We start from the raw sequence: 23,262 nt of genomic DNA, 5'->3' as shown, positions 1-23,262 counted from the left end.
TTAAGTAAATCATCCATTTGAAAATATTTCACTATCACCATCTTCTGAGCACTTTTTGGATGGTGTTAAGGGATTTTTAAAAAATCAATAATGACTATGTATACATTTCAATCAGGACTGACTAATCAGAATACTATTATGTTACTGTATAGATGTATGAATTTTATTTTAATCCCAGTACTGAATATAATGTGTGTAATTATAATCAAGAATTAGAACAAAGACTGTTCCTTGGTAGAAACGAATGAACTTATCGTCAGACTGGCTAGAATGCTTATCTACACAGGGAGACCTTGGCCTGGTCGTAAAGTATCTAAACCGGTGAGGAATTATCTAGGAAGGCTTGTGAACTATACTGCCATTGTATTAGAGTGGAGGAGGGACGGGACAGTTTAAAACCTATGACGTCATTTTCAGTTTATAACCTGTTGTCAATTGTATCGTGTTCAGTACTCACGAGAATAAACGCTATTGCTTGATTATGAGACTGGTCTCCACCCATTTTATGCAAATACGTATTTTACAAATCCTTAGAAATGGGCTGAGTGTATTAATTGGATTGGGCAATAAACATATAGGAATTTAATTCCTCTAACAGATGGTTTGAGAGAATACATAAATTCCTTGGTAAAAGCCTACATATATCAGGAATAAACCAGATAATATTTTCGTTCCTCTCCTGAGATAATGAGAATTCGTTTTTTTTAATAGTTTGAGACAGAAAATGATGTTGCCACAAAGCAGAACACATTTGTTGGACTTTGCAATTCATTCATACCTTGCGCAATGAAATAGGCAAACCTTGCTGTCCCTTTGCGTTCTTCACCCACTGTCAATCAAGGTCATTGTTACATTGTTTCACCAAATGGAGCCAGAGATTGCAATTTCATTGAACATTTTTAGAATGTTACAATATTCGTAGGCATAAATGGCAACATCGATTTGCAGCGTTTACACACGCGTAAACTCGTTCTGCGCACATTCCGTATTGTCTGTCATTCAACGTCTACGTCGATGCTGTTTGAGAATACGACTTGCAGGATTAACTGTGCGTCTGTGTGGGTTTTTTGTGGGTCATGGGGGAAAGAGCAGGACGTAAATAAAGAGACACGCGTTAATAAACACGGGTAAAGATTTACTTTCGCACTCAGTAGCTTCGCTGGATTCTTGAATTGCCAGCTATTTATTATCTTGTAAGCAGACAATTAAGAGGATAGTAGGAAGGTCTACAGTCAGTAGTAGTAGGTGGTGGTGAGTAGAACATTATGCTATCAATCGAATAATGGTCTGTCACATTTTATGTAGCTAACTTGCTAGCATTTGGTCATCAACATGCATTGTGGCAAACAGGTAGCTAGCTAACCACGTATCTAGTTAGCTTTCAATCTTTTACTGAATGTATTTTGCAAGCTCAACGCTCTCTAACTAACCATAATTAGCAAGCTACAGCCACTACACATTAGATACGTTAGCTAGCTAGCTAGTTAGCATACAGTACATATATTGTGTAAAGTCAATGTTTAAGTGCTAATTGGGAGGACATTAATTTATGTAATGTGACCATATAAATCTAAAATTGTCTAGGACATGACTCATCCTTAACTTCTGTGCATGAACTATTGACATGGTTTAGGATGTGTGCAGTATAGTAGCTAGTTAGTATAGTATATAGTACCTACTGCCTATATGATGGCAATGGTTAGTTTTACGGTGCTCTTTGCATTCTCAACTGGTGGTTTTCAGGTAAAAGCATTGCAATACTAACCTTGTGTTTTCAACTTGAGAAAGCATCATACCTAAATAACATTTTCATGCTGTCAGTCTCAACTTGAGAAGCCAACCTATATTTTTCTGTAGAGCCAATATAGCTACAGCATGCTGTCATACAGTGCAAAGTATGACACCTCACTAGGAATACCTACTAACTGAATTAAACGCAGACACATTCACTCGTTTTGGGACCATGCGTATTCATTAAGACTCTCTTCTATCCACAGTGTGTGTGTGTGTGTGTGTGTGTGTGTGTGTGTGTGTGTGTGTGTGTGTGTGTGTGTGTGTGTGTGTGTGTGTGTGTGTGTGTGACAGACAGACAGACAGACAGACAGACAGACAGACAGACACAGACAGACAGACAGACAGACAGACAGACAGACAGACAGACAGACAGACAGACAGACAGACAGACAGTGTTTATTAATATCTGATATCTGTCTATAATCCTCTTAACAGGGCCCTAATCGTACAGCATCTGTTTGGGTCAGCGGAAAAAAAATCCTTAAATCTAAACCCTAGTATAGCTACTGGACCACCTGTGGACTGGGTACATTATTGTCTCCCCTTATTTTAGGTAAGATTACTTGCAGTTGTGTGTGGTGCTGTTACTTTTTGTATTGTAGTAAGATGGTGGAAATGGGCATGTCTTAACTTCTCAGCTCCAGGGCTGACTGCATTATAGAAATGGTCATTACTGGGTTTGTCTGAGAGGTTTAGTGAAGTTGAGTAGGCCACTATCTATGTACATCTGTTGTTGGCCTAGATAGTAGGTCTGCTATGTGAACAGCAGGTTCGTCTCGCTTTCCGACATTTGATTGCATTGACACACTGTTGTGAGGGAGAGGACTGTGGATCGGGGAATATTACTACAGCTTTGCAGTAGAGGGAGTTTCTTTGACTGTTGGTTGTCACCCTTGAATGTTTTCGTTCACTTAAAGGGCCAGGTGTGTATTTAAAGAGTGAGTTAAAGACTGAAAGCCAGTCGGAAGAGGGAAAGTGAAGCTCTAGCCTATTCTCACTCGTGTGTGTGTGTGTGTGTGTGTGTGTGTGTGTGTGTGTGTGTGTGTGTGTGTGTGTGTGTGTGTGTGTGTGTGTGTGTGTGTGTGTGTGTGTGTGTGTGTGTGTGTGTGTGTGTGTGTGTGTGTGTGTGTGTTAAAAGCCAACCGATAGAGCATGTTAGATTAGGAGAGGACTATGAGACATTGGGTACTCGGGATGAGATTTCAATTTGGCCTGGCTAGCCCTCTCATCCTCAAATAGATCTCCATATCTCTCAAACAGCTCTCCCGTGTTGCTTTGATTGATGTAGAAGGTTGAAAAGAGAGTGATGACGCCCACCCAAACACAACACAACACAGCAGAGGAGCTGGAGAAAATTATAGCCTAGCTGTAGTAGGAAGGTAAATGACTTCACAAACAGTGAGCGGACATCCACATTTTTTTTCTTATGTTTTTCTTGATACTGGTACACCGTCTTTGTATTCAAATGGTTTATCCTGAGCTGTCTTGCATGGGACCATGAAATGTGTTGGTGCCGGTCTATCTCTGCTTAATAGCTCACATTTGTTGTCTTGTTAGGCCCTCAATGAATGCAGAAAGAGTCTGGCACCCAGGCAGGATTCTGAATGTGATATTATCAAACTGAGTTCATTAGATTTTAAATGTTTGAAATGTACAAATAATTCCATCCATCATCTAATCGATAAGTCAATGTTTTTATTCACTTCTTCCTCTCTTCAGCTCTAAGGTGGTCTGATTGGATACACCGCTGCCCGGTGTTGCCATGGCGATGCAGGAGCTGGTGGAGGGGGAGTGCGGGGGAGCCAATCCCCTCATGAAGTTGACGGGTCACATGACCCAGGAGGGAGGTGCTTGGAGGCACAGGTCAACGCCAACTGTGAGTAGTCACCGGTAGAAATTAGAATAAAGAATATGAATATGCACAGTAATCCATGTTCTGTTTTTTATATTCTTAGTTTGTTATTGGCCATGTTGCATTGATAGTTATTTTTCCTGGTCAACAGTGGGACCCATCCAGTTTTTAAATTGGTGCTCCCTATTTTGAAAAAAAAGTTGACATGAAATTTATGAGCACCATGAAAAAATTATTGAGAAAAGTCCATATGAATTCTGTCTACTTTAAGTACATGTTGTGCCCTATAAAGTAATATGTAACAAAGTAAAATACATTGTTTATTATAAAAGTTCAAATGAAATTACCAAGTCATTTGTGGAATATTAGGCTTCTACATTGTGAAAAAGCACAATTTACATGTTGAGATGCTTTACATTTAAAATTGTACACTTTCTCTTTAAAAACGTCAGGTTTGTGATTTCTATGATCATTGATCTCCTGAAGAAGCCATACTTTTTCCTTTCTTTCTGTGCCCCCAAATATTTGGATATATTGGTGAAGTTACCGGTTTGTTAGCTAGCTAACCAATGAGGTAACATGAATGAAAAAAGTGTAAACAAATGGTTAACGACACGTGAGTAGTTTTCGAACGGCTCACAACATGGTTTATGAATGTAAAATGTGGTCCCGGCGATTCGCTACAGGAAGATAAAAATGTTGTGCCTGTAATATAGGTCAGATCTTTTGACTTGGTTGGGCTATGAACAAGCTGTCGTAACGGAGCAACCGTGACATGATTGAATCTGCACTCGCTTTTTGTCCCTCTTAGCCACTCTGAAACAACAGTACAGCGATGCCTTATTGCCACAACTATTATCTTAGAGATTTCTTTCCTAGTCGCGTAGAGCTCCCAAAATAAAACTCCTGGTCTCGCGCACAAACTTTGTCGCACGTTAGAGCCCTGGAACCATCTATACCCATACTTGAACAAATTCATTCATCATAGTTTGTTTGGACCATACAACTTAGTTGTACTATAGCTTTCGCAAATATATCTCATGGTATCACTTTCATCCCTCTTTTTCTCCTAGATTCCCCCTACACCCATTGAAATTGCAACAGAAGAAGAGGTCAGTTTCATATTACCTTCCCATTCCTATTGATTCAAACTGTTGTGCCTTGTCTGCATATTCTAAAAAAGGAATATGAAAACGTGTTTAGTTCACGGGAGGTTTGTTAATCGTCATTGAAATAGGCTTGCGTTTGATGTTCTGCATGTGTGTCCTCCAGTTGGTGAATGAGTTCATGCAGCAGGCGCCTCCACGGCCCCCTCACAGCTTTGACATGGGCCAGTTACTGGAGGAAATGCAGCAGATCGATCAGCAGAGCTACAGACAGGCTCCACAGAGAGGTACACACACAGCAGTAATAGAATACCATATTATACTCTCAAACGCAGCAGAAACAACACCATTATAGATTTGCGGTGTGCCTGCCCAGCTTCCCCGCAGCACTTTAATATTGTTAACCCGCAGGCTTTAGAACATGTGTTGACACTCCAAGACACCTTTTTATTACGTTTTCCTGTACCTTCCATCCAAGTACTTTCACTGAAAAACACACTTTCTTTTACAAACGTGTGAAGAAAACAACACCCTTTCCCTCCTGTCCTGTCCGTAGCTCCGGGTGTGGCCGCGTTGGCCCTGTCTGGTGATTGGACGTCTGAGTTTCTGTCGGGAGTGGATGCCGCCACCGCCTCTTCAGGGCAGGCGGGACTTGGAGACCCGGCTGACGCTGATTGGACCAGAGAGTTCATCACCGATGGCACAGGTACATCTTTTTGAGTGTCAATGGTAGGCACAATTGCCAACCATTTGTTTGAATGTACTTTGTGGCCACGACTTCTAGCAGGTAGAGAAATAATCGGTATCTTACTCTCTTTCCCTTTCTCCCCTCTTTCTCTCAGATCCCGGGCGTTGGGCAGAGGAGTATCTGGAGCAGTCAGAGGAGAAGCTATGGCTCGGAGACCTGGGGGAGAGGGAGCAAGAATGGTAATAATGGAGAGACCGAGGAAAAACAGGAGAGCAAGGGACACGTAGATTGATACAGTGAACTTTTGAGAACGTTCCAGAGAAGATTGTGATGTTGAGCCGTTAAGTTTAAAATCTTTGATGTCGTCCTCTCAGAACTCTGTTATTGCGTTCACTTTATGAAGACTTTGGCCATAACATAGCTGTAAGTCAAGAAAAAAAAAAGAAAACCAGTTAATCCCGCAAGCAGTCTTTTAGTTTGTGTATGTAATGCGTTGACCCAATAAGTAGCAGTCATTTAATTAGGTATTCAAAAGCGTCTTTTGATTCCATCCTTGTTGGAAATTATTTTTTGAAAAGAGACAATGCATTTCAATTACAATATATTTACAAGGATACAGAGTGATTATGTAAAATGTACATTGTCTCTTTAACCCACTTGTTCTTTAAAAGGATCACTGTTAGACTCAGTTAGCTGTTTAAATTAACCCTTTGATGTTAATGTTTGTCAATCCAATAGGACGAAAGAGTACCTACCAGGAGACGAACTGAAGCAAACAGCCAATGAGCTGGTCGCAAAGGTCAATGACCCCAAGTTACAGAACACTGAGGTGTGTGTGTGTGTGTTTGTGTTTCCATGTCGCGTGTGTTTCATACTGTTTTTTTCTACATATCTATCCCCATACCCTTTCCCCATTCTTTGTTCATCAAAGTAATGTAGCTTTGTAATAACAGGATCATTGTAGTTGTAGCCATTTCTTTTGAAGTGTTCAGTGAGACACACTTCTTTATAGTCAATTAGGCATCAAAATGTTTCAGGGGAAACAATTTTGCAATGATGGACCGTAGTAGCATAGTGACTCTTTACAACCTGGTCTTCAGAACTGTTTGTGTGGTATCCAACTCCCCTGTCATTATTTGGGATTTGGCTAAAGCACAAACTGATTTAATGACCAGTCTAGGTCCATACGCCATTAGCCATAGCCATAATGGATATTGTGTCATTGTTATGTTGTTGTTGTTGTGTTGCACTGTAGTTCCTGCGGTTCATTAGGCAGATTGGCGAGGGCAGTGTCACAGTGGAGGACAGAGCAGGCAAACAGCACACAGATAGAGCTCAGGCCAAGGAGGCTCAGAACTGGGCCTCCAACCTCAACCAGGTAGGAGCCAACTTCCATTGAAGACACAAGGGGAAGGGTGAAACTGTCAACCTACAGGGAGCCATCTTGGCTCAAACTTCGTAATTTTGTGCCTCATGACCCCCCCACGTCCCAGTATTTGGTGCAGACCCCTGCAACTGTTACTAACTACATAACCATGTTATGGCCATGAACTTTTCTGTATGTGAGCCTTGCACTAGGCTGTACAATGTATAATTTGGAAAAGGTATATGTAGAAATAAATTATTGTGGAAAAGAGAGCATTGTCCTTTCTATACATGCAATTTCTATATGCCGACTTCTGCCAATGAAAATCCTCTTAGCTGTTCCAGTCTTGAATCAGACTTCCAGTTCCCCTTGTGAAGTGAAGTCATATGTTAACAGGGTTGGGGCAAATCATTTCTCAATTAAGGTAGGGGATTGAAAAATATTAATAGGCATTTTTGTATTGTTTTCATCAGAAATTGAATTCCAAGTCACTTCCTGAATAAGACCCCAGCCCTGGTGTTTACCCTTGAGTATGTAGTCATAGGAGTTCTCATTAACTGTGACCTCTACTTTTCCCCCTTTGACCCTGCTGTGAACTCTTGGCTTTCCCCTCCTTCGATTAACAACCCCCACTTCATTTGTACCAAATGAAAACTCCTCCATCCTCACCCCTCCCAAAACAAAAATCCACCCCCAATGCCTCACACCTGCGACAAAACAATCATGCCTCCCCCCGTTCTCCGCTCCCTGGTTGCCATAGTTCCTGGAGGAGACTGGGGGAGGGACTTTACCCTTGACAACCCAAGAGTGGGATCAGAAGCTTGCCAAAGCTAAGGCTAAACAGGCACATCAATGGGCTTCTGTGGTCAGGCAGGTAGGACCCTTGACGCCATGGTAACACTGCCCAGTGGCTCCGCAACCGGCTTTCTGTCAAGAAAGTTGCGTTGAGCTGATGATCTTTTTCATCAGCCTTTTTTTACGGTAGTTTGATGGCTGTTTTTAGTGACAGAATGTTGTGCCCCATGTAGGTTTTCCCGTAGTTTCTTAGCACTTTGTATAAACCCAAGGACGATGCATTGTTTTTGCTGATTTAAACTTGCATTTAGATTATAGCAATTACTTATAGAAAAGTAGTAAAGACGACCTGCACTAGTGGTGTATAGATTGTAGGGGAGAAAGGGAGTGGGAGAATGGGTGTGGTTTTCTGATTTGTTTTGCTTCTTCCCATTCCTTTATCTTGTCTTCCTCTTTCAGCCCTCTTCCCCATCTTGTTCTGCTTCTCCTTTACTGTCACAACGTCAACATCCCACTTTAAATGTTGTTAAAGAGTTATGGACAACTTGGTGTCCACATCTACCATTGCTACCTCTTCCTTCCTGTTCAGGTCTCAGTGGAGTCAGCGGAATCATGGGTAGATGAGTTCGCCACAGCAGGTCCAGATTTCCAGGAAGCTAAAGCTGCTGTGGAGGTAAGAGAGATACGATACAATAGGAAAGATAACAGAATAATGACCATAAGTATTTTTAAACATCTTCCAAATTGTATCTATCAATAATAATTCCAGCCCATGGCCTAATATTCACATAACTGGGCAAGGGTGCAGCTATGGGTGGGCCTGGGAGGGCATAGGCCCACCCTCTTAGGAGCCAGACCCAGCCAATAAAAACAAGTTTTTCCCCACAAAAGGGCTTCTGTTACAAACAGAAATACTCCAAAGCACCCCCTCAGACGATCCTGCAGGTGAAGAAGCCGAATGTGGAGGTCCCTAGTCTGGCGTGGGTACACATGGTCTACGGTTGTGAGGCCGGTTGGACGCACTGCCAAATTCTCTAAAATTACGTTAGAGAAGGCTTATGGTCGAGAAATGAACATTCAATTATCTGGCAACAGCTCTGGTGGACATTCCTACAGTCAGCATGCCAATTGCCCGCTCCCTCAAAACTTGAGACATCTGTTGTATTGTGTGACACAACTGCACATTTTAGAGTGGCCTTTTATTGTCCCCAGCACAAGGTACACCTGTGTAATGATCGTGCTGTTTAATCAGCTTCTTGATAAGTCACACCTATCATGTGGATGGATTTTCTTGGCAAAGGAGGGAGACATGCCTACTAACAGGGATGTAAACACATTTTTGCACAACGTTTGAAAGAAATAAGCTTTTTATGGAACGTTTCTGGGATCTTTTATTGCAGCTCATGAAACATGGAACCAACACTACATGTTGCGTTTATATTTTTGTTCAGTATATATTAAGCTCTTTCCATTTACTATATTGCACTAATAATGCCATTGCACAATTTCACTTCACACATCAGGTAATTCTTTAAAAGTAATTTCGTCACCATCTTAGATAAGCATGCCCCGTTCTGATATAGCCCTTAGTTCACTCCAAACCTGACTGCCCTTGACCAGCACAAAAACATCCTGTGGCGGACTGCAATAGCATCAAATAGTCCCCAAGATATGCAACTGTTCAGGGAAGTCAGGAACCAATACACGCAGTCAGTCAGGAAAGCAAAGGCTAGCTTTTTCAAGCAGAAATTCACATCCTGTAGCTCTAACTCCAAAAAGTGGTGGGACACTGTAAAGTCCATGGAGAACAAGAGCACCTCCTCCCAGCTGCCCACTGCACTGAGGCTAGGTAACACGGTCACCACTGATAAATCCATGATTATCGATTTCTGGCTACTCCAACCCCGGCCAGCAGCATCGCCTCCCCCGCAGCTACTCGCCCAAGCCTCCCCAGCTTCTCCTTCACCCAAATCCAGACAGCAGATGTTCTGAAAGAGCTGCAAAACCTGGACCCGTACAAATCAGCTGGGCTAGACAATCTGGACTCTCTCTTTCTGAAACTGTCCACCACCATTGTTGCAACCCCTATTACCAGCCTGTTCAACCTCTCTTTCGTATCTTCCTAGATCCCTAAAGATTGGAAAGCTGCCGCGGTCATCCCCCTCTTCAAAGGGGGTGACATCCTAGACCCAAACTGTTTCAGACCTATATCCACCCTGCCCTGCCTATCTAATTATTCGAAATCCAAGTTAATAAACATATCACTGACCATTTCAAATCCCACCGTACCTTCTCCGCTGTGCAATCCGGCTTCCGAGCCGGTCACGGGTGCACCTCAGCCACGCTCAAGGTACTGAACGATATCATAACCGCCTTCGATAAAAGACAGTACTGTGCAGCCGTCTTCATCGACCTGGCCAAGGCTTTCGACTCTCAGTCACCATATTCTTATCGGCAGACTCAATAGCCTTGGTTTTTCCAATGACTGCATTCCCTGATCCACCTCTACGCAGACGACACCATTCTGTATACTTCTTGCCCTTCCTTGGACACTATGCTAATTAACCTCCAAACGGGCTTCAATGCCATACAACACTCCTTCCGTGGCCTCCAACTGCTCTTAAACGCTAGTAAAACCAAATGCATGCTTTTCAACTATTTGCTGCCCACACCCGCCCGCCTGACTAGCATCACCACCCTGGACGGTTCCGACCTAGAATATGTGGACAACTATAAATACCTAGGTGTCTGGCTAGACTGTAAACACTCCTTCCAGACTCATATTAAACATCTCCAATCCAAAATAAAATTTAGAATCTGCTTTCTATTTCACAACAAAGCCTCCTTCACTCACGCCGCCAAACGTACCCTAGTAAAACTGACTATCCTACCGATCCTCGACTTCGGCGATGTCATCTACAAAATAGCTTCCATCACTCTAGTCAGCAAACTGGATGCAGTCTATCACAGTGCCATCCGTTTTGTTACCAAATCACCTTATACCACCCACCACTGCAACCTGTATGCTCGAGCCGGTTGGCCCTCGCTACATATTCGTCACCAGACCCACTGGCTCCAGGTCATCTATAAGTCTATGCTAGGTAAAGCTCCGCCTTATCTCAGTTCACTGGTCACGATAACAACACCCACCCATAGCACACGTTCCAGCAGGTATATCTCACTGATCATCCCCAAAGCCAACACCTCATTTGGCCGCCTTTCCTTCCAGTTCTCTGCTGCCAGTGCCTAGAACGAATTGCAAAAATCGCTGAAGTTGAATACTTTTATTTCCCTCACCAACTTTAAACATCAACTATCTGAGCAGCTAACCGATCGCTGCAGCTGTACATAGTCCATCTGTAAATAGCCCACCCAATCTACCTACCTCATCCCCATACTGTTTTTATTTTATTTACTTACTATTTAATTGTATTTATTCGCTCCTATGGTCTCCTCATGCCCTTTGCACACACTGTATATAGACTTTCTTTTTTCTGTGTCATTGACTTGTTTTTTGTGTTGTTGGCTAGTTTATTGTTTACTCCATGTGTAACTCTGTGTTGTTGTCTGTGTCACACTGCTTTGCTTTATCTTGGCCAGGTCACAGTTGCAAATGATAACTTGTTCTCAACTAGCCTACCTGGTTAAATAAAGGTGAAATAAATAATTAAATTATAAATAAAATTACTGTATCATTGGCTTAAAGTACACTGTTTTTAGAACCTTTATCAAAGTTCACATTGGTCCTTGGGCATCCCCTAAAAATAGTGGTTTGGGACCAATGTTAATGTTAGGGGGATTCCCACAGCAACTAGTATGATGATGATGATGCCCAGCACCCCCATCATTTGACCCCTGACTTTGACATTGTGATTGTTCCTCTGTATCAGAGCGACGTGGACTTCTGGGAGAAGCTGCAGCAGGAGTGGGAGGAGATGGCCAAGAGAGACGCAGAAAGTCACCCCTGGCTCTCCGATTCTGACCAGATGCTCAGTAGCTCCTATGACAAGGTGCTTGACATAGCTTCCTATCCACCTGTGGAAGTGGTGTTGGAGGGCCAGTAGGAGGCACTCTTTACTCTGGTCTAAAATAAAATATCCCAATGCCCCAGGTCAGTGATTGGGGACATTGCCCAGTGTATGATGCGGTCTTTTGGATGGGACGTTAAACAGGTACCCTGACTCTCTATGGTCACTAAAGATACCATGGCACTTATCATAAGAGTAGGGATGTTGGCCTCCAGAGTGGCACATTGGTCTAAGGCACTGTATCGCAGTGATAGCTGTGCGAATAGAGATTCTGGGTTTGAGTCCAGGCTCTGTCGCAGCCGGCCGCGACCGGGAGACCCATGGGGCTGCGCACAATTGGCCTAGTGTCGTATGGGTTGGGGGAGGGTTTGGCCAGCAGGGATGTCCTTGTCCCATCGCGCACTAGCAACTCCTGTTGTTGGCTGGGCGCAGTGCACGCTGACACGGTCGCCAGGTGTACGGTATTTCCTCTGACACATTGGTGCGGCTGGCTTCTGGGTGAAGTGGGCATTGTGTCAAGAAGCAGTTCGGCATGGTTGGGTTGTGTTTTTGAGGACGCACGGCTCTCGACCTTCGCTTCTCCAGAGTCCGTATGGGAGTTGCAGCGATGAGACAAGACTGTAACTACCAATTGGATACCACGAAAAAGGTGTAAAAAATATATTTTTTAATAAAGAGTAGTTATGTTAACCCCGGTGTCCATGGCCACCTAATCAACCCCAGCTTCCAACTGGCTCATTCATCCCCCTCCTCTCCCCTCTAACTCTTCCCCAGGTTGTTGCTGTAAATGAGAATGTGTTCTCCGCCAACTTACCTGGTTAAAATAAGGGTTTGTTTTTAGTTAAGGATAAGTTTAGCCTTCTAGATCACAATGAATATGTTCAGCATGCCTACCTGTCCAGGCTAAATAAAAAACTGCCTTATCTTGTTTGCTAAGTTGCTGTTCATGATTTAACTCTCTCTATTTCTTCCTCCTTCCCTCCCTCTCTCTCTCATCCCCTCCAGGGGTACCAGTTTGAGGAGGACAACCCGTACCTGTCCCACCAGGACCCCCTTGCTGAAGGGGTGAAGAGGATGGAGGCAGGGGACATCCCTGGGGCCGTGCGTCTGTTTGAGAGTGCCGTACAGAGAGAACCAGACAACCAGCTGGTAAGACACTCAGTAATTGTTCATTCTGATTTAATAATATCTCAAGGTGAAATTATTTCTGGCTAACAAGCGCTGGCGACTAAAGGGGTTCTTTCCTACCCTGTTAGCATTAGGTGGGTAAAGAGAACTAAGCACTCTCACAGTTTTTCCTGCTTCTTTTTTTTAGGCATGGCAATATCTGGGAACCTGTCAGGCAGAGAATGAACAAGAGTTTGCAGCCATCAGTGCCCTCCGCAGGTAAAGAGTTGGAATAGCAGCCCCACTGACTGGAGAGAAGTCCCTAGTGTGTCCCAAGTGGCACCCTATTCCCTATATAGGGCACCCATAGGGCTCTGGCCAGAAGTAGTGCACTATATAGAGCAGGGGTGTCAAACTCATGTCGAACCTGGGGGCGCATTCTGTCTTCAACAAGGTCCGGAGGGCCACACTGAAAATGTGTTATTTCCTTGCTGTCAAAATATGCAAAAACATTTCCTCTTCATCGTTTTGAGTTTTTTTATGCTCCCTGATTCTAGCTTTTGTTTCAGTGATTGTTAGCAAGCTGGACAGAGTGAGGAAACTGTATGAATGTAGGGCCATTATATACTGAACAAATATATAAACGCAACATGCAACAATTTCAACAGTTTTACTGAGTTACAGTTCATTTAAGGAAATCAGTCAGAGATGCCACAGGTGAAGAAGCTGGATGTGGAGGTCCTGGGCTGGGATTGGTTACACGTGATCTGCGGTTGTGAGGCAGATTGTACATACTGCCAAATTCTCTAAAACAACATTGGAGTCAGCTCATGGTTGAGAAATTAACATTAAATTCTCTGGCAAAAGCTCTGGTGGACATTCCTGCAGTCAGTATGCCAATTGCATGCTCCCTCAACTTGAGACATCTGTGGTGTTGTGTGACAAAACTGCATGTTTTAGAGTGGCCTTTTATTGTCCCCAGCACATGCACCTGTGTAATGATCAGTAGTGGAAAAAGTACCCAATTGTCATACTTGAGTAAAAGTAAAGATACCTTAATAGAAAAGTAAAAGTGAGTCCCCCAGTAAAGTTCTACTTGAGTAAAAGTATTCGGTTTTAAATATACTCAAGTATCAATGTAATTGCTAATATGTACTTCAGTATCAAAAGTTAAAGTATAAAATGACACTTTACATGTTGCATTTTTATTTTTGTTCTGTATAATTTCTACACCATTTTGATTTGGTTTGAGTCATTTTAAAGTATATGTGCAGTTGAAGTCGGAAGTTTACATACACCGTAGACCAATTTATTTAAACTCAGTTTTTCACAATTGCGGACATTTAATCTTAGTAAAAATTCCCCGTCTTAGGTCAGTTAGGATCACCACTTTTATTTTAAGTGTGAAATGTCAGAATAATAGTAGACAGAGTGATTTATTTCAGCTTTTATTTCTTTCATCACATTCCCAGTAGGTCAGAAGTTTACATACACTCAATTAGTATTTTGTAGCATTGCCTTTAAATTGTTTTTAACTTGGGTCAAATGTTTCAGGTAGCCTTCCACAAGCTTCCCACAATAAGTTGGGTGAATTTTGGCCCATTCCTCCTGACGTAATTGAGTCAGGTTTGTAGGCCTCCTTGCTCGCACACGCTTTTTCAGTTCTGCCCACAAATGTTCTATTCGACTGAGGGCAGGGCATTGTGATGGCCACTCTAATACCTTTACTTTGTTGTCCTTAAGCAATTTTGCCACAACTTTGGAAGTATGCTTGGGGTCATTGTCCACTTGGAAGACCCATTTGCGACCAAGCTTAAACTTCCTGACTGATGTCTTGAGATGCTGCTTCAATATATCCACATAATTTTCTTTCTTCATGATGCCATATATTTTGTGAAGTGCACCAGTCCCTCCTGCAGCAAAGCACCCCCACAACATGATGCTGCCACCCCGTGCTTCACGGTTGGGATGGATTTCTTTGGCTTGCAAGCCTCTCCCTTTTTCCTCCAAACATGGTCATTATGGCCAAACAGTTCTATTTTTGATTCATCAGACCAGAGGACATTTCTCCAAAAAGTACGATCTTTGTCCCCATGTGCAGTTGCAAACCGTAATCTGGCTTTTTTATGGTGGTTTTGGAGCAGTGGCTTCTTCCTTGCTGAGCGGCCTTTCAGGTTATGTCGATAAAGGACTCTTTTTAATGTGGATATAGATGCTTTTGTACCTGTTTCCTCCAGCATCTTCACAGGGTCCTTTGCTGTTGTTCTGGGATTGATTTGCACTTTTCGCACCAAAGTACGTTCATCTCTAGGAGACAGAACGCGTCTCCTTCCTGAGCGGTATGACGGCTGCGTGGTCCCAGTGTGTTTATACTTGAGTACTATTGTTTGTACAAATGAACGTGGTACCTTCAGGTGTTTGGAAATTGCTCCCAATGATGAACCAGACTTGTGGAGGTCTAAAAGTTCTGAGATCTTGGCTGATTTCTTTTGATTTTCCCATTATGTCAAGCAAAGAGGCACTGAGTTTGAAGGTAGGCCTTGAAACACATCCACAGGTACATCTCCAATTGACTCAAATTATGTCAATTAGCCTATCGGAAGCTTCTAAAGTGATGACATAATTTTCTGGAATTTTCCAAGCTGTTTGAAGGCACAGTCAACTTAGTGTATGTAAACTTCTTACCCATTGGAAGTGTGATACAGTGACTTATAAGATAATTAATCTGTCTTTAAAAAATTGTTGGGAAAAAAGTATTGTGTCATGCACAAAGTAAATGCCAAAACTATAGTTTGTTAACAAGAAATTTGTGGAGTGGTTGAAAATTGAGTTTTAATGACTCCAACCTAAGTGTATGTATACTTACGACCTCAACTGTGTGTGTGTGTGTGTGTGTGTGTGTGTGTGTGTGTGTGTGTGTGTGTGTGTGTGTGTGTGTGTGTGTGTGTGTGTGTGTGTGTGTGTGTGTGTGTGTGTGTGTGTGTGTGTGTGTGTGTGTGTGTGTGTGTGTGTGTGTGTGTGTGTGTGTGTGTGTGTGCAAAGCTGTCATCAAGGCAAAGGGTGGCTACTTTGAAGAAGTTCAAATGGAATATATATTTTGATTTGTTTAATACTTTTTGGGTAACTAAATGATTCCATATCTTATTTCATAGTTTTGATGTCTTTACTATTATTCTACAATGCAGAAAATAGTAAAAAAAATACTTCAATGAGTAGGTGTGTCCAAATTTTTGACTGGTACTGTGCATATATATATATATATATATATATATATATATATATATATATATATATATATATATATATATATATATATATATATATATATTTCTTTAAAAAAATTAAATAATGTAACCACCCTTGAGCCGCATTGAATTGGCTTGTATGTTTGACACCCCTGATATAGAGAATTTGGGTGCCTTTTGGGACGTAGCTCCTTTGTGACAATAAGAGTATGTCATGAAGTATGTACTTATTTGATTTATGAATACATGTTTTATGTGTGGCTTGAATACAAAGATGCTGTGATAAGCAGGAACTTGGGTGCGAAATAGGAAGTCCTCGAAGTTACATGATGCCTGTGACGCAACATTTTCTCGGGTTCACTCACCTTTCTCTCTCCCTCTTTTTTTCTCTGTCTCTTGTTCCCTCTTTTTCTCTCGCCGTTAGATGCATAGAGTTGAAGAAGGACAACCTGACCGCTCTGATGGCTCTGGCTGTCAGTTTCACCAACGAATCGCTGCACAGGCAGGCCTGTGAGACCCTTCGCGATTGGCTGAGGCACAACCCCGCATACCGGCCAGTCCTGGAGCAGAGTGAACGGGAGCGAGAGAAGGACAGAGGGACCAGAGAGGGGGAGAGATTTGGTTCACTGCTGCCCGAGTGAGTGGACCTATTTCATTGTGTACAAATGTGGTGTGTGTGTATATTCAGCATATACTTATAACTGCTAATCAATATAACACAATATGAATTACAGGATGTTCTTCTGTATTTTATCATGTTTTACAGTGGGACAAAAAGTATTTAGTATTTAGTCAGCCACCAATTGTGCAAGTTCTCCCACTTAAAAATATGAGAGAGGCATGTACTTTTCATCATAGGTACACTTCAACTATGACAGACAAAATTAGGGGGGAAAATCCTGAAAATCACATTGTATGATTTTTAATAATTTTTTATATTTTTTTGCAAATTATGGTGGAAAATTAGTATTTGGTCACCTACAAACAAGCAAGGACCAAAGTAACAAAGCCTACCATCAGTAAGTAACACACTACGCCGCCAGGGACTCAAATCCTGCAGTGCCAGACGTGTCCCCCTGCTTAAGCCAGTACATGTCCAGGCCGGTCTGAAGTTTGCTAGAGAGCATTTGGATGATCCAGAAGAAGATTGGGAGAATGTCATATGGTCAGATGAAACCAAAATATAACTTTTTGGTAAAAACTCAACTCATCGTGTTTGGAGGACAAAGAATGCTGAGTTGCATCCAAAGAACACCATACCTACTGTGAAGCATGGGGGTGGAAACATCATGCTTTGGGGCTGTTTTTCTGCAAAGGGACCAGGACAACTGATCCGTGTAAAGGAAAGAATGAATGGGGCCATGTATTGTGAGATTTTGAGTGAAAACCTCCTTCCATCAGCAAGGGCATTGAAGATGAAACGTGGCTGGGTCTTTCAGCATGACAATGATCCCAAACACACCGCCCGGGCAACGAAGGAGTGGCTTCGTAAGAAGCATTTCAAGGTCCTGGAGTGGCCTAGCCAGTCTCCAGATCTCAACCCCATAGAAAATCTTTGGAGGGAGTTGAAAGTCCGTGTTGCCCAGCAACAGCCCCAAAACATCACTGCTCTAGAGGAGATCTGCATGGAGGAATGGGCCAAAATACCAGCAACAGTGTGTGAAAACCTTGTGAAGACTTACAGAAAACGTTTGACCTCTGTCATTGCCAACAAAGGGTATATAACAAAGTATTGAGATAAACCTTTGTTATTGACCAAATACTTATTTTCCACCATAATTTGCAAATAAATTCATAAAAAATCCTACAATGTGATTTTCTGGATTTTTTTTCTCATTTTGCCTGTCATAGTTGAAGTGTACCTATGATGAAAATTACAGGCCTCTCTCATATTTTTAAGTGGGAGAACTTGCACAATTGGTGGCTGACTAAATACTTTTTAGCTCCACTGTATGTCACGAAAACATGGATTCTATCTGTTGGCTTAAAATATCACAATTGTTAAATCATCTCCCTCTTCCTTTTTTCCCCATCTCTGTGCATTCCTCCCCCACTCTCAGATCTTTGTTTACCGAGGTGCAGTCCCTGTTCCTCAGTGCGGCGAACTCTGAACCCGCCTGCGTCGACCCCCAGCTGCAGTGTGGCCTGGGAGTCCTCTTCAATCTGAGCGGGGAGTATGACAAGGCCGTGGACTGTTTCACCGCAGCCCTCTCCGTCACACCACAGGTACGCTATCGGGTTCTCCTCTTCACCGCGGCCCTCTCCATCACACCACAGGTACGCTATCGGGTTCTCCTCTCCACCGCGGCCCTCTCCGTCACACCACAGGTACGCTATCGGGTTCTCCTCTTCACCGCGGCCCTCTCCGTCACACCACAGGTACGCTATCGGGTTCTCCTCTTCACCGCGGCCCTCTCCGTCACACCACAGGTACGCTATCGGGTTCTCCTCTTTCCATGCGGCCCTCTCCGTCACACCACAGGTACGCTATCGGGTTCTCCTCTTCACCGCAGCCCTCTCCGTCACACCACAGGTACGCTATCGGGTTCTCCTCTTCACCGCGGCCCTCTCCGTCACACCACAGGTACGCTATCGGGTTCTCCTCTTCACCGCGGCCCTCTCCGTCACACCACAGGTACGCTATCGGGTTCTCCTCTTCACCGCGGCCCTCTCCGTCACACCACAGGTACGCTATCGGGTTCTCCTCTTCACCGCGGCCCTCTCCGTCACACCACAGGTACGCTATCGGGTTCTCCTCTTCACCGCGGCCCTCTCCGTCACACCACAGGTACGCTATCGGGTTCTCCTCTTCACCGCGGCCCTCTCCGTCACACCACAGGTACGCTATCGGGGTCTCCTCTTCACCGCGGCCCTCTCCGTCACACCACAGGTACGCTATCGGGTTCTCCTCTTCACCGCGGCCCTCTCCGTCACACCACAGGTACGCTATCGGGTTCTCTTCACCGCGGCCCTCTCTGTCACACCACAGGTACACTGGTAGGTTATCCACAATCTGTGGTTCATGTGTGTTTGGAGAATAAACACACTTGATTATAATTTGCTTAATTTGATTTAAACAGCATAAAGTTGATAAATTCAAATGTGTTCGAATACATGCATCCTTCCTTGCTTGCTTCCTTGAAGTCATTTCTGATCTGTATGCTAAATGGTTACTTGAAAGCAATTGGGTCCATCTCATTGTAAAAAATATTGTGATCAACCTTTTTTTATTTATTTTGAGACGGTGGGTCACAGGTACAAAAATGATGACAGAAATGCATACATAGATAACCCAACCCAGTCCCACATCCTCCCTCCCCACCCAGAAACCATGTTTCTAACCCCTTCCCATCCAGCAACCGAAGTTGCCTATCAGTCCCCCTCCCACCTATCCATCCCGTGTCACCCCTTACATTCCTGATAAATCCCCGCCAGCCCTCCCTAAGATTGCAAGAGACCCCTCCGTACCACCCTTTCCCTGTGGGCCTGAAAGCAAAGAAAGTAACAAAAGTTCAAATATATATAAAGTATATTATTCTGTATCATATTCTGTTCCAGTTAAAGGGTTGTTCAGACTCAATTAGATCTGTAGACCATACCTCATTGTTTTAATCATAGACTGTCATATACTTAAAGGAAGGAGACCGGGGAATGCATTTTTAGGTATTCCAAAAGGGTCTATTACTTTCCTCCTCTTCAAACGGTATGTCTAACCCCCCCCCTCCCCTTTTTAACTTTCTTTCCCTATTCAAACTTTTTTTCTCTCTGAAACTACCCATCCCTAGTCACATGTAGCTAGCAGTTACCTCCTTGTGCTTCTGTGTTGCTGTGCCAGCTTTATCTCCAGCTTGGTCCATTTCTCCCTCGGATCAATGCAGGAGCAGTGTGGGACCTGGGTTTTCTCAGGTCTAGGGGATGGGACACTCCTCTTGGGGCTGCTCGTCTATGGGGTGGGGACGTGGTCCAAGGATGAGCTTCTTATGCTGTGCTCTCTCTTTGATCTTGTAGAAGTCCTGCTGAAAACAGTTTGAGGCTGCCCTGCAACAATAGTGCACCAATACTGTTCCAGATCTGTACAGGTTGACATAGCCTTTGTCAGTGTCAGGGTTTTCATTGTCCATTATTCTTAGTTTCCACCCTTTGCTCGTACCCTCTTTCTTAACAGAAGGGCAACTGTGCCATGCAAAGTATGTGACGAAAAAGAGGTGTATGATCCCCGGTTTGTAAGTCAGCAAATAGTGTCTCTGGATTGTCCTTAAGGAGCTTCGGTTTGTACTGTTTCTGTTTCATGTTTAATTTCTGGGGGGGGGTACTGTTTTATGATGGCATCTGCACAGGGGTGGGGGGGAGCTGTGATGTTCTGCTGTCATTGTTGGCTTTCACACCTTTCATTTCACACCACAGTGTGCAAATGCCGTTGCAGCCGGGACGTCTGTCCTGAGTCTGTATAGTAAGATATCTAGAGATTACTATAATGTATTTTACTTCTTGGCTTTAGAAGTAGCTTCAGACTGAACATCTACTCACTCAGTTGCAGGTTGGGTGGTGTTTTCAGGTTTCTCCGGAGCTTCTTATGCTGATTGTTGGTTTGCTAGAAAGTTTGCTGGATAATTCTTGGCAGTAAGTCACTTTGTCCAAAATCAAGGTTGTAAGTTATAATTTTTCAATTTGGTGTTTAGGTAATGCAGAGGGTAGTTTTCTGTATAAGTCTATGTGGCAAAACTTCAAATGTACCCAACACTAATTCAGGAGCTCATGACCTCTCTGTCTCCCTCTCTCTCAGGACTATCTGCTGTGGAATAAACTGGGCGCTACACTGGCCAATGGAAGCCGCTCAGAGGAGGCTGTTGCCGCCTATAGGAGGGCGCTTGAACTGCAGCCAGGCTTCATCCGCAGTCGGTACAACCTGGGAATCAGCTGTGTCAACCTAGGAGCCCACAGGTGAGATGGAGAGCCTTTTGTGGCCAGAGATGCACCGTTTTGTTTTTTAAAAATCACACTTTCTTTTAAAAATATTTTATCAAAACCACTTAAAACACTGTACTTTCTTATGTTCGTCAAAGTTAAGTTGTAAATTCAGGTCATACCAGGAGTAGAAATTGACTTTATTTAATGTATTGACTTTTTTCACAATTATTTTTGCCTTATTAAAAATCTATTGAATGCACCAGAATGACAATTTCAATTTGACCCCTATTCTCTTCCTGGTTTACAGAGAGGCCGTGGAGCACTTCCTGGAAGCCCTGTCCCTGCAGCGCCAGGCGTCGGGGGAGGGCGAGAAGGTCAGTGCCAGCCGGGGCCTGGGGAGCACCGCAGCCACCATGATGTCCGACAACATCTGGTCCACCCTGCGCATGGCCTTAAGCATGATGGGAGAGAGCTCGCTAGATGTGGCGGCCGACCGGCGAGACCTCGACACGCTGCTCTCCTACTTCTGTCAGGCGGGGGGGGAATGAAGGTGTGGGAGGGAGAGGGGCAGGAGGAGAGTTGATAGTGTGTGTGTGCGCACACTTAGGGGAGGAAGGTGTCTGGGAGAGGTAGAGAGAGAAAAGGAAGAGAGAGGTCCTGTCCACAAACAACCCATTAACCCTATAGGCACTTCATATAAACCTGAAATGATTGGATAAGTATAAACAACATGGAAGTAGCTCCTTTCGTAGCATTTCTGCCATCTTATAACTACCAGGGTTGGGGTCAGTTTACTTCCTGAATTGAAATGGAACGGACTCCAACCCTGATACCTATCCAATCCTTTCAGGAAGAGAGGGATGATGAACTGTGACAAGGGGAGAGTAGGACGAAAGGGAGGAGAGGTGAGAAGGACATTTGATGTGTCTTTCAGTAACCAAGGGAATGCACAGGGTACACCAGGTGTATTGAATACATACTATTTCCTCCCCTGATCACTCTGACATCACCTGGTTGCCAGTTGGTTCCTACTTTTTTCATTATCATGTTTGGCACAAAGCAGAAACAGATTGGCACCCAGACTAGTTAACAGATGTCTGGTTTGTTCCCCTCTGTCCTCAGCAACTGGCGCAGGGATGTTCTTGTTGTGTCCCTCATAATCAGAGGCATCGTCATGCCTGTTGAAACTGAGGAGCCACTTGACTCCCTTAGTTTCATTCAGCCCTATGATCCAATGGATACTAGTGAAAAGTTTGCACCTTATGTTTTCCAGAGGGAATAAAACGGACAGGGTAGAGCAAAATATCAAGTTGAGATGAATGTTCCTGTAATGTATAGAGAAGATAGGATCATGTTTATTTGGAGGACCTTTGTTTTTCGTGTTTTATTCCCCCTTGAAAATAAGAAGTTCAAACATTGTAAAGCTGTCTTACTGGTTCCGAAATCAATTGCTGAAGGTTAAAAAAGAGATCATTACAGTAATATAGATATCTGGCTTTGGAGCAGGGGTGCTGAACGCCAGTCCTTGAGGGCCACAGTGTCTTTAGTTCCCCCCCCTACCCCCATATTTTATAGAGATCGGAGAATGAATTATACTCCTACTCAGTCCAATCAATGACATATCAATCAATGAAGTACTTGAGAGAAATGAAAGACTGCTGACATGAGTTGTACACACCAGAGTCGTATTCACTAGTAGGAACCCAATGGAAGCGAACGGGGAGGGACCTACCTGAATTTGTCCGACAAGAAGCGCTTGTTTTCATTTTCTGTTGCTACAGTGTGCAATAATGAATGACTCAGCTTTGGACAGAGGATGACATCGGTGTAAAGGGGATGGTATACTGAAAGAGGTGTCTTTGGACTTCTTTCCTCCCTCAACCCTTATTTCTTCAGACAAATGCCCTTGTAAAATAATTAGCTTAATTGTAAAATAATGCTTTTTTGCCATATTGTCTGTACTATAATTATTGTACTGTTTTCAAAATAGTTAACCATACTGTAATGATTATTCATGTGATATTCAGCAATAAAGCTCTGACTCATTGATTAGGTCTACTTTTCATGTTTGAAAGGGCAGTAATTTCCCATATTTGTATTTTCCTTGGCCAGTTGCAGACCAAAATGACCCAGGATTAGGCTGCTTTTACAGCATGAAAAAGCAAATGGTCAATGTAGTTTGTTAATTCAGCCAAGAGTATCTCCTACAGGGACTACTTTGTTTTGCACGTATCCAGCTCTTTCTATGAATAGTAAGTAGCATACAACAAGTGGACAAGTACTTGTAAGCACAAGGGGGTTTGGGCGGTGCATGTACATTCACATATGTATTCACAAGGTAAGTATTTGGCTTTCAAATACACTGTATATACG

At 43.3% G+C, this 23,262-nt stretch overlaps 1 protein-coding gene across 6 annotated transcripts; it reads left to right on the top strand.

Moving 5' to 3' along the window:
* The first annotated feature begins 847 nt into the window (after window positions 1–847).
* LOC123997563 (peroxisomal targeting signal 1 receptor-like) lies at window positions 848–22,938 on the top strand. 6 transcript variants are annotated; one of them, XM_046301937.1, is made up of 18 exons: window positions 1,056–1,251; window positions 2,230–2,347; window positions 3,514–3,670; window positions 4,720–4,758; window positions 4,919–5,039; window positions 5,309–5,458; window positions 5,595–5,679; window positions 6,179–6,269; window positions 6,696–6,818; window positions 7,567–7,680; window positions 8,191–8,274; window positions 11,492–11,611; window positions 12,635–12,778; window positions 12,945–13,015; window positions 16,406–16,618; window positions 18,042–18,207; window positions 20,765–20,922; window positions 21,197–22,938. In XM_046301937.1, exons 3-18 carry the CDS (start codon window positions 3,557–3,559, stop codon window positions 21,435–21,437), a joined length of 2,034 nt encoding a protein of 677 aa, XP_046157893.1. In that variant the 5' UTR covers window positions 1,056–1,251; window positions 2,230–2,347; window positions 3,514–3,556; the 3' UTR covers window positions 21,438–22,938. The 6 variants fall into 6 exon arrangements, with proteins under 6 accessions (XP_046157892.1, XP_046157893.1, XP_046157891.1 ...); XM_046301934.1 differs by having other exon boundaries at window positions 1,090–1,127; XM_046301936.1 differs by lacking the exon at window positions 2,230–2,347 and having other exon boundaries at window positions 848–1,127.
* Window positions 22,939–23,262: the final 324 nt, after the last annotated feature.

This window comes from Oncorhynchus gorbuscha, linkage group LG15, assembly GCF_021184085.1.
Source record: "Oncorhynchus gorbuscha isolate QuinsamMale2020 ecotype Even-year linkage group LG15, OgorEven_v1.0, whole genome shotgun sequence".
NCBI lineage: Eukaryota > Metazoa > Chordata > Actinopteri > Salmoniformes > Salmonidae > Oncorhynchus > Oncorhynchus gorbuscha.
The sequence above is the reverse complement of the archived record's forward strand: the minus strand, read 5'-3'. Positions and strand labels throughout refer to the sequence as shown.

Coding starts and splice junctions, on each gene's coding strand:
- LOC123997563 (XM_046301936.1), top strand. CDS start 3,557: ATGGCGATGCAGGAGCTGGTGGAGGGGGAGTGCGGGGGAGCCAATCCC. Junction 13,016..16,405: donor GCCATCAGTGCCCTCCGCAG/GTAAAGAGTTGG, acceptor TCTCGCCGTTAG/ATGCATAGAGTTGAAGAAGG. Junction 16,619..18,041: donor TTTGGTTCACTGCTGCCCGA/GTGAGTGGACCT, acceptor CCCCACTCTCAG/ATCTTTGTTTACCGAGGTGC.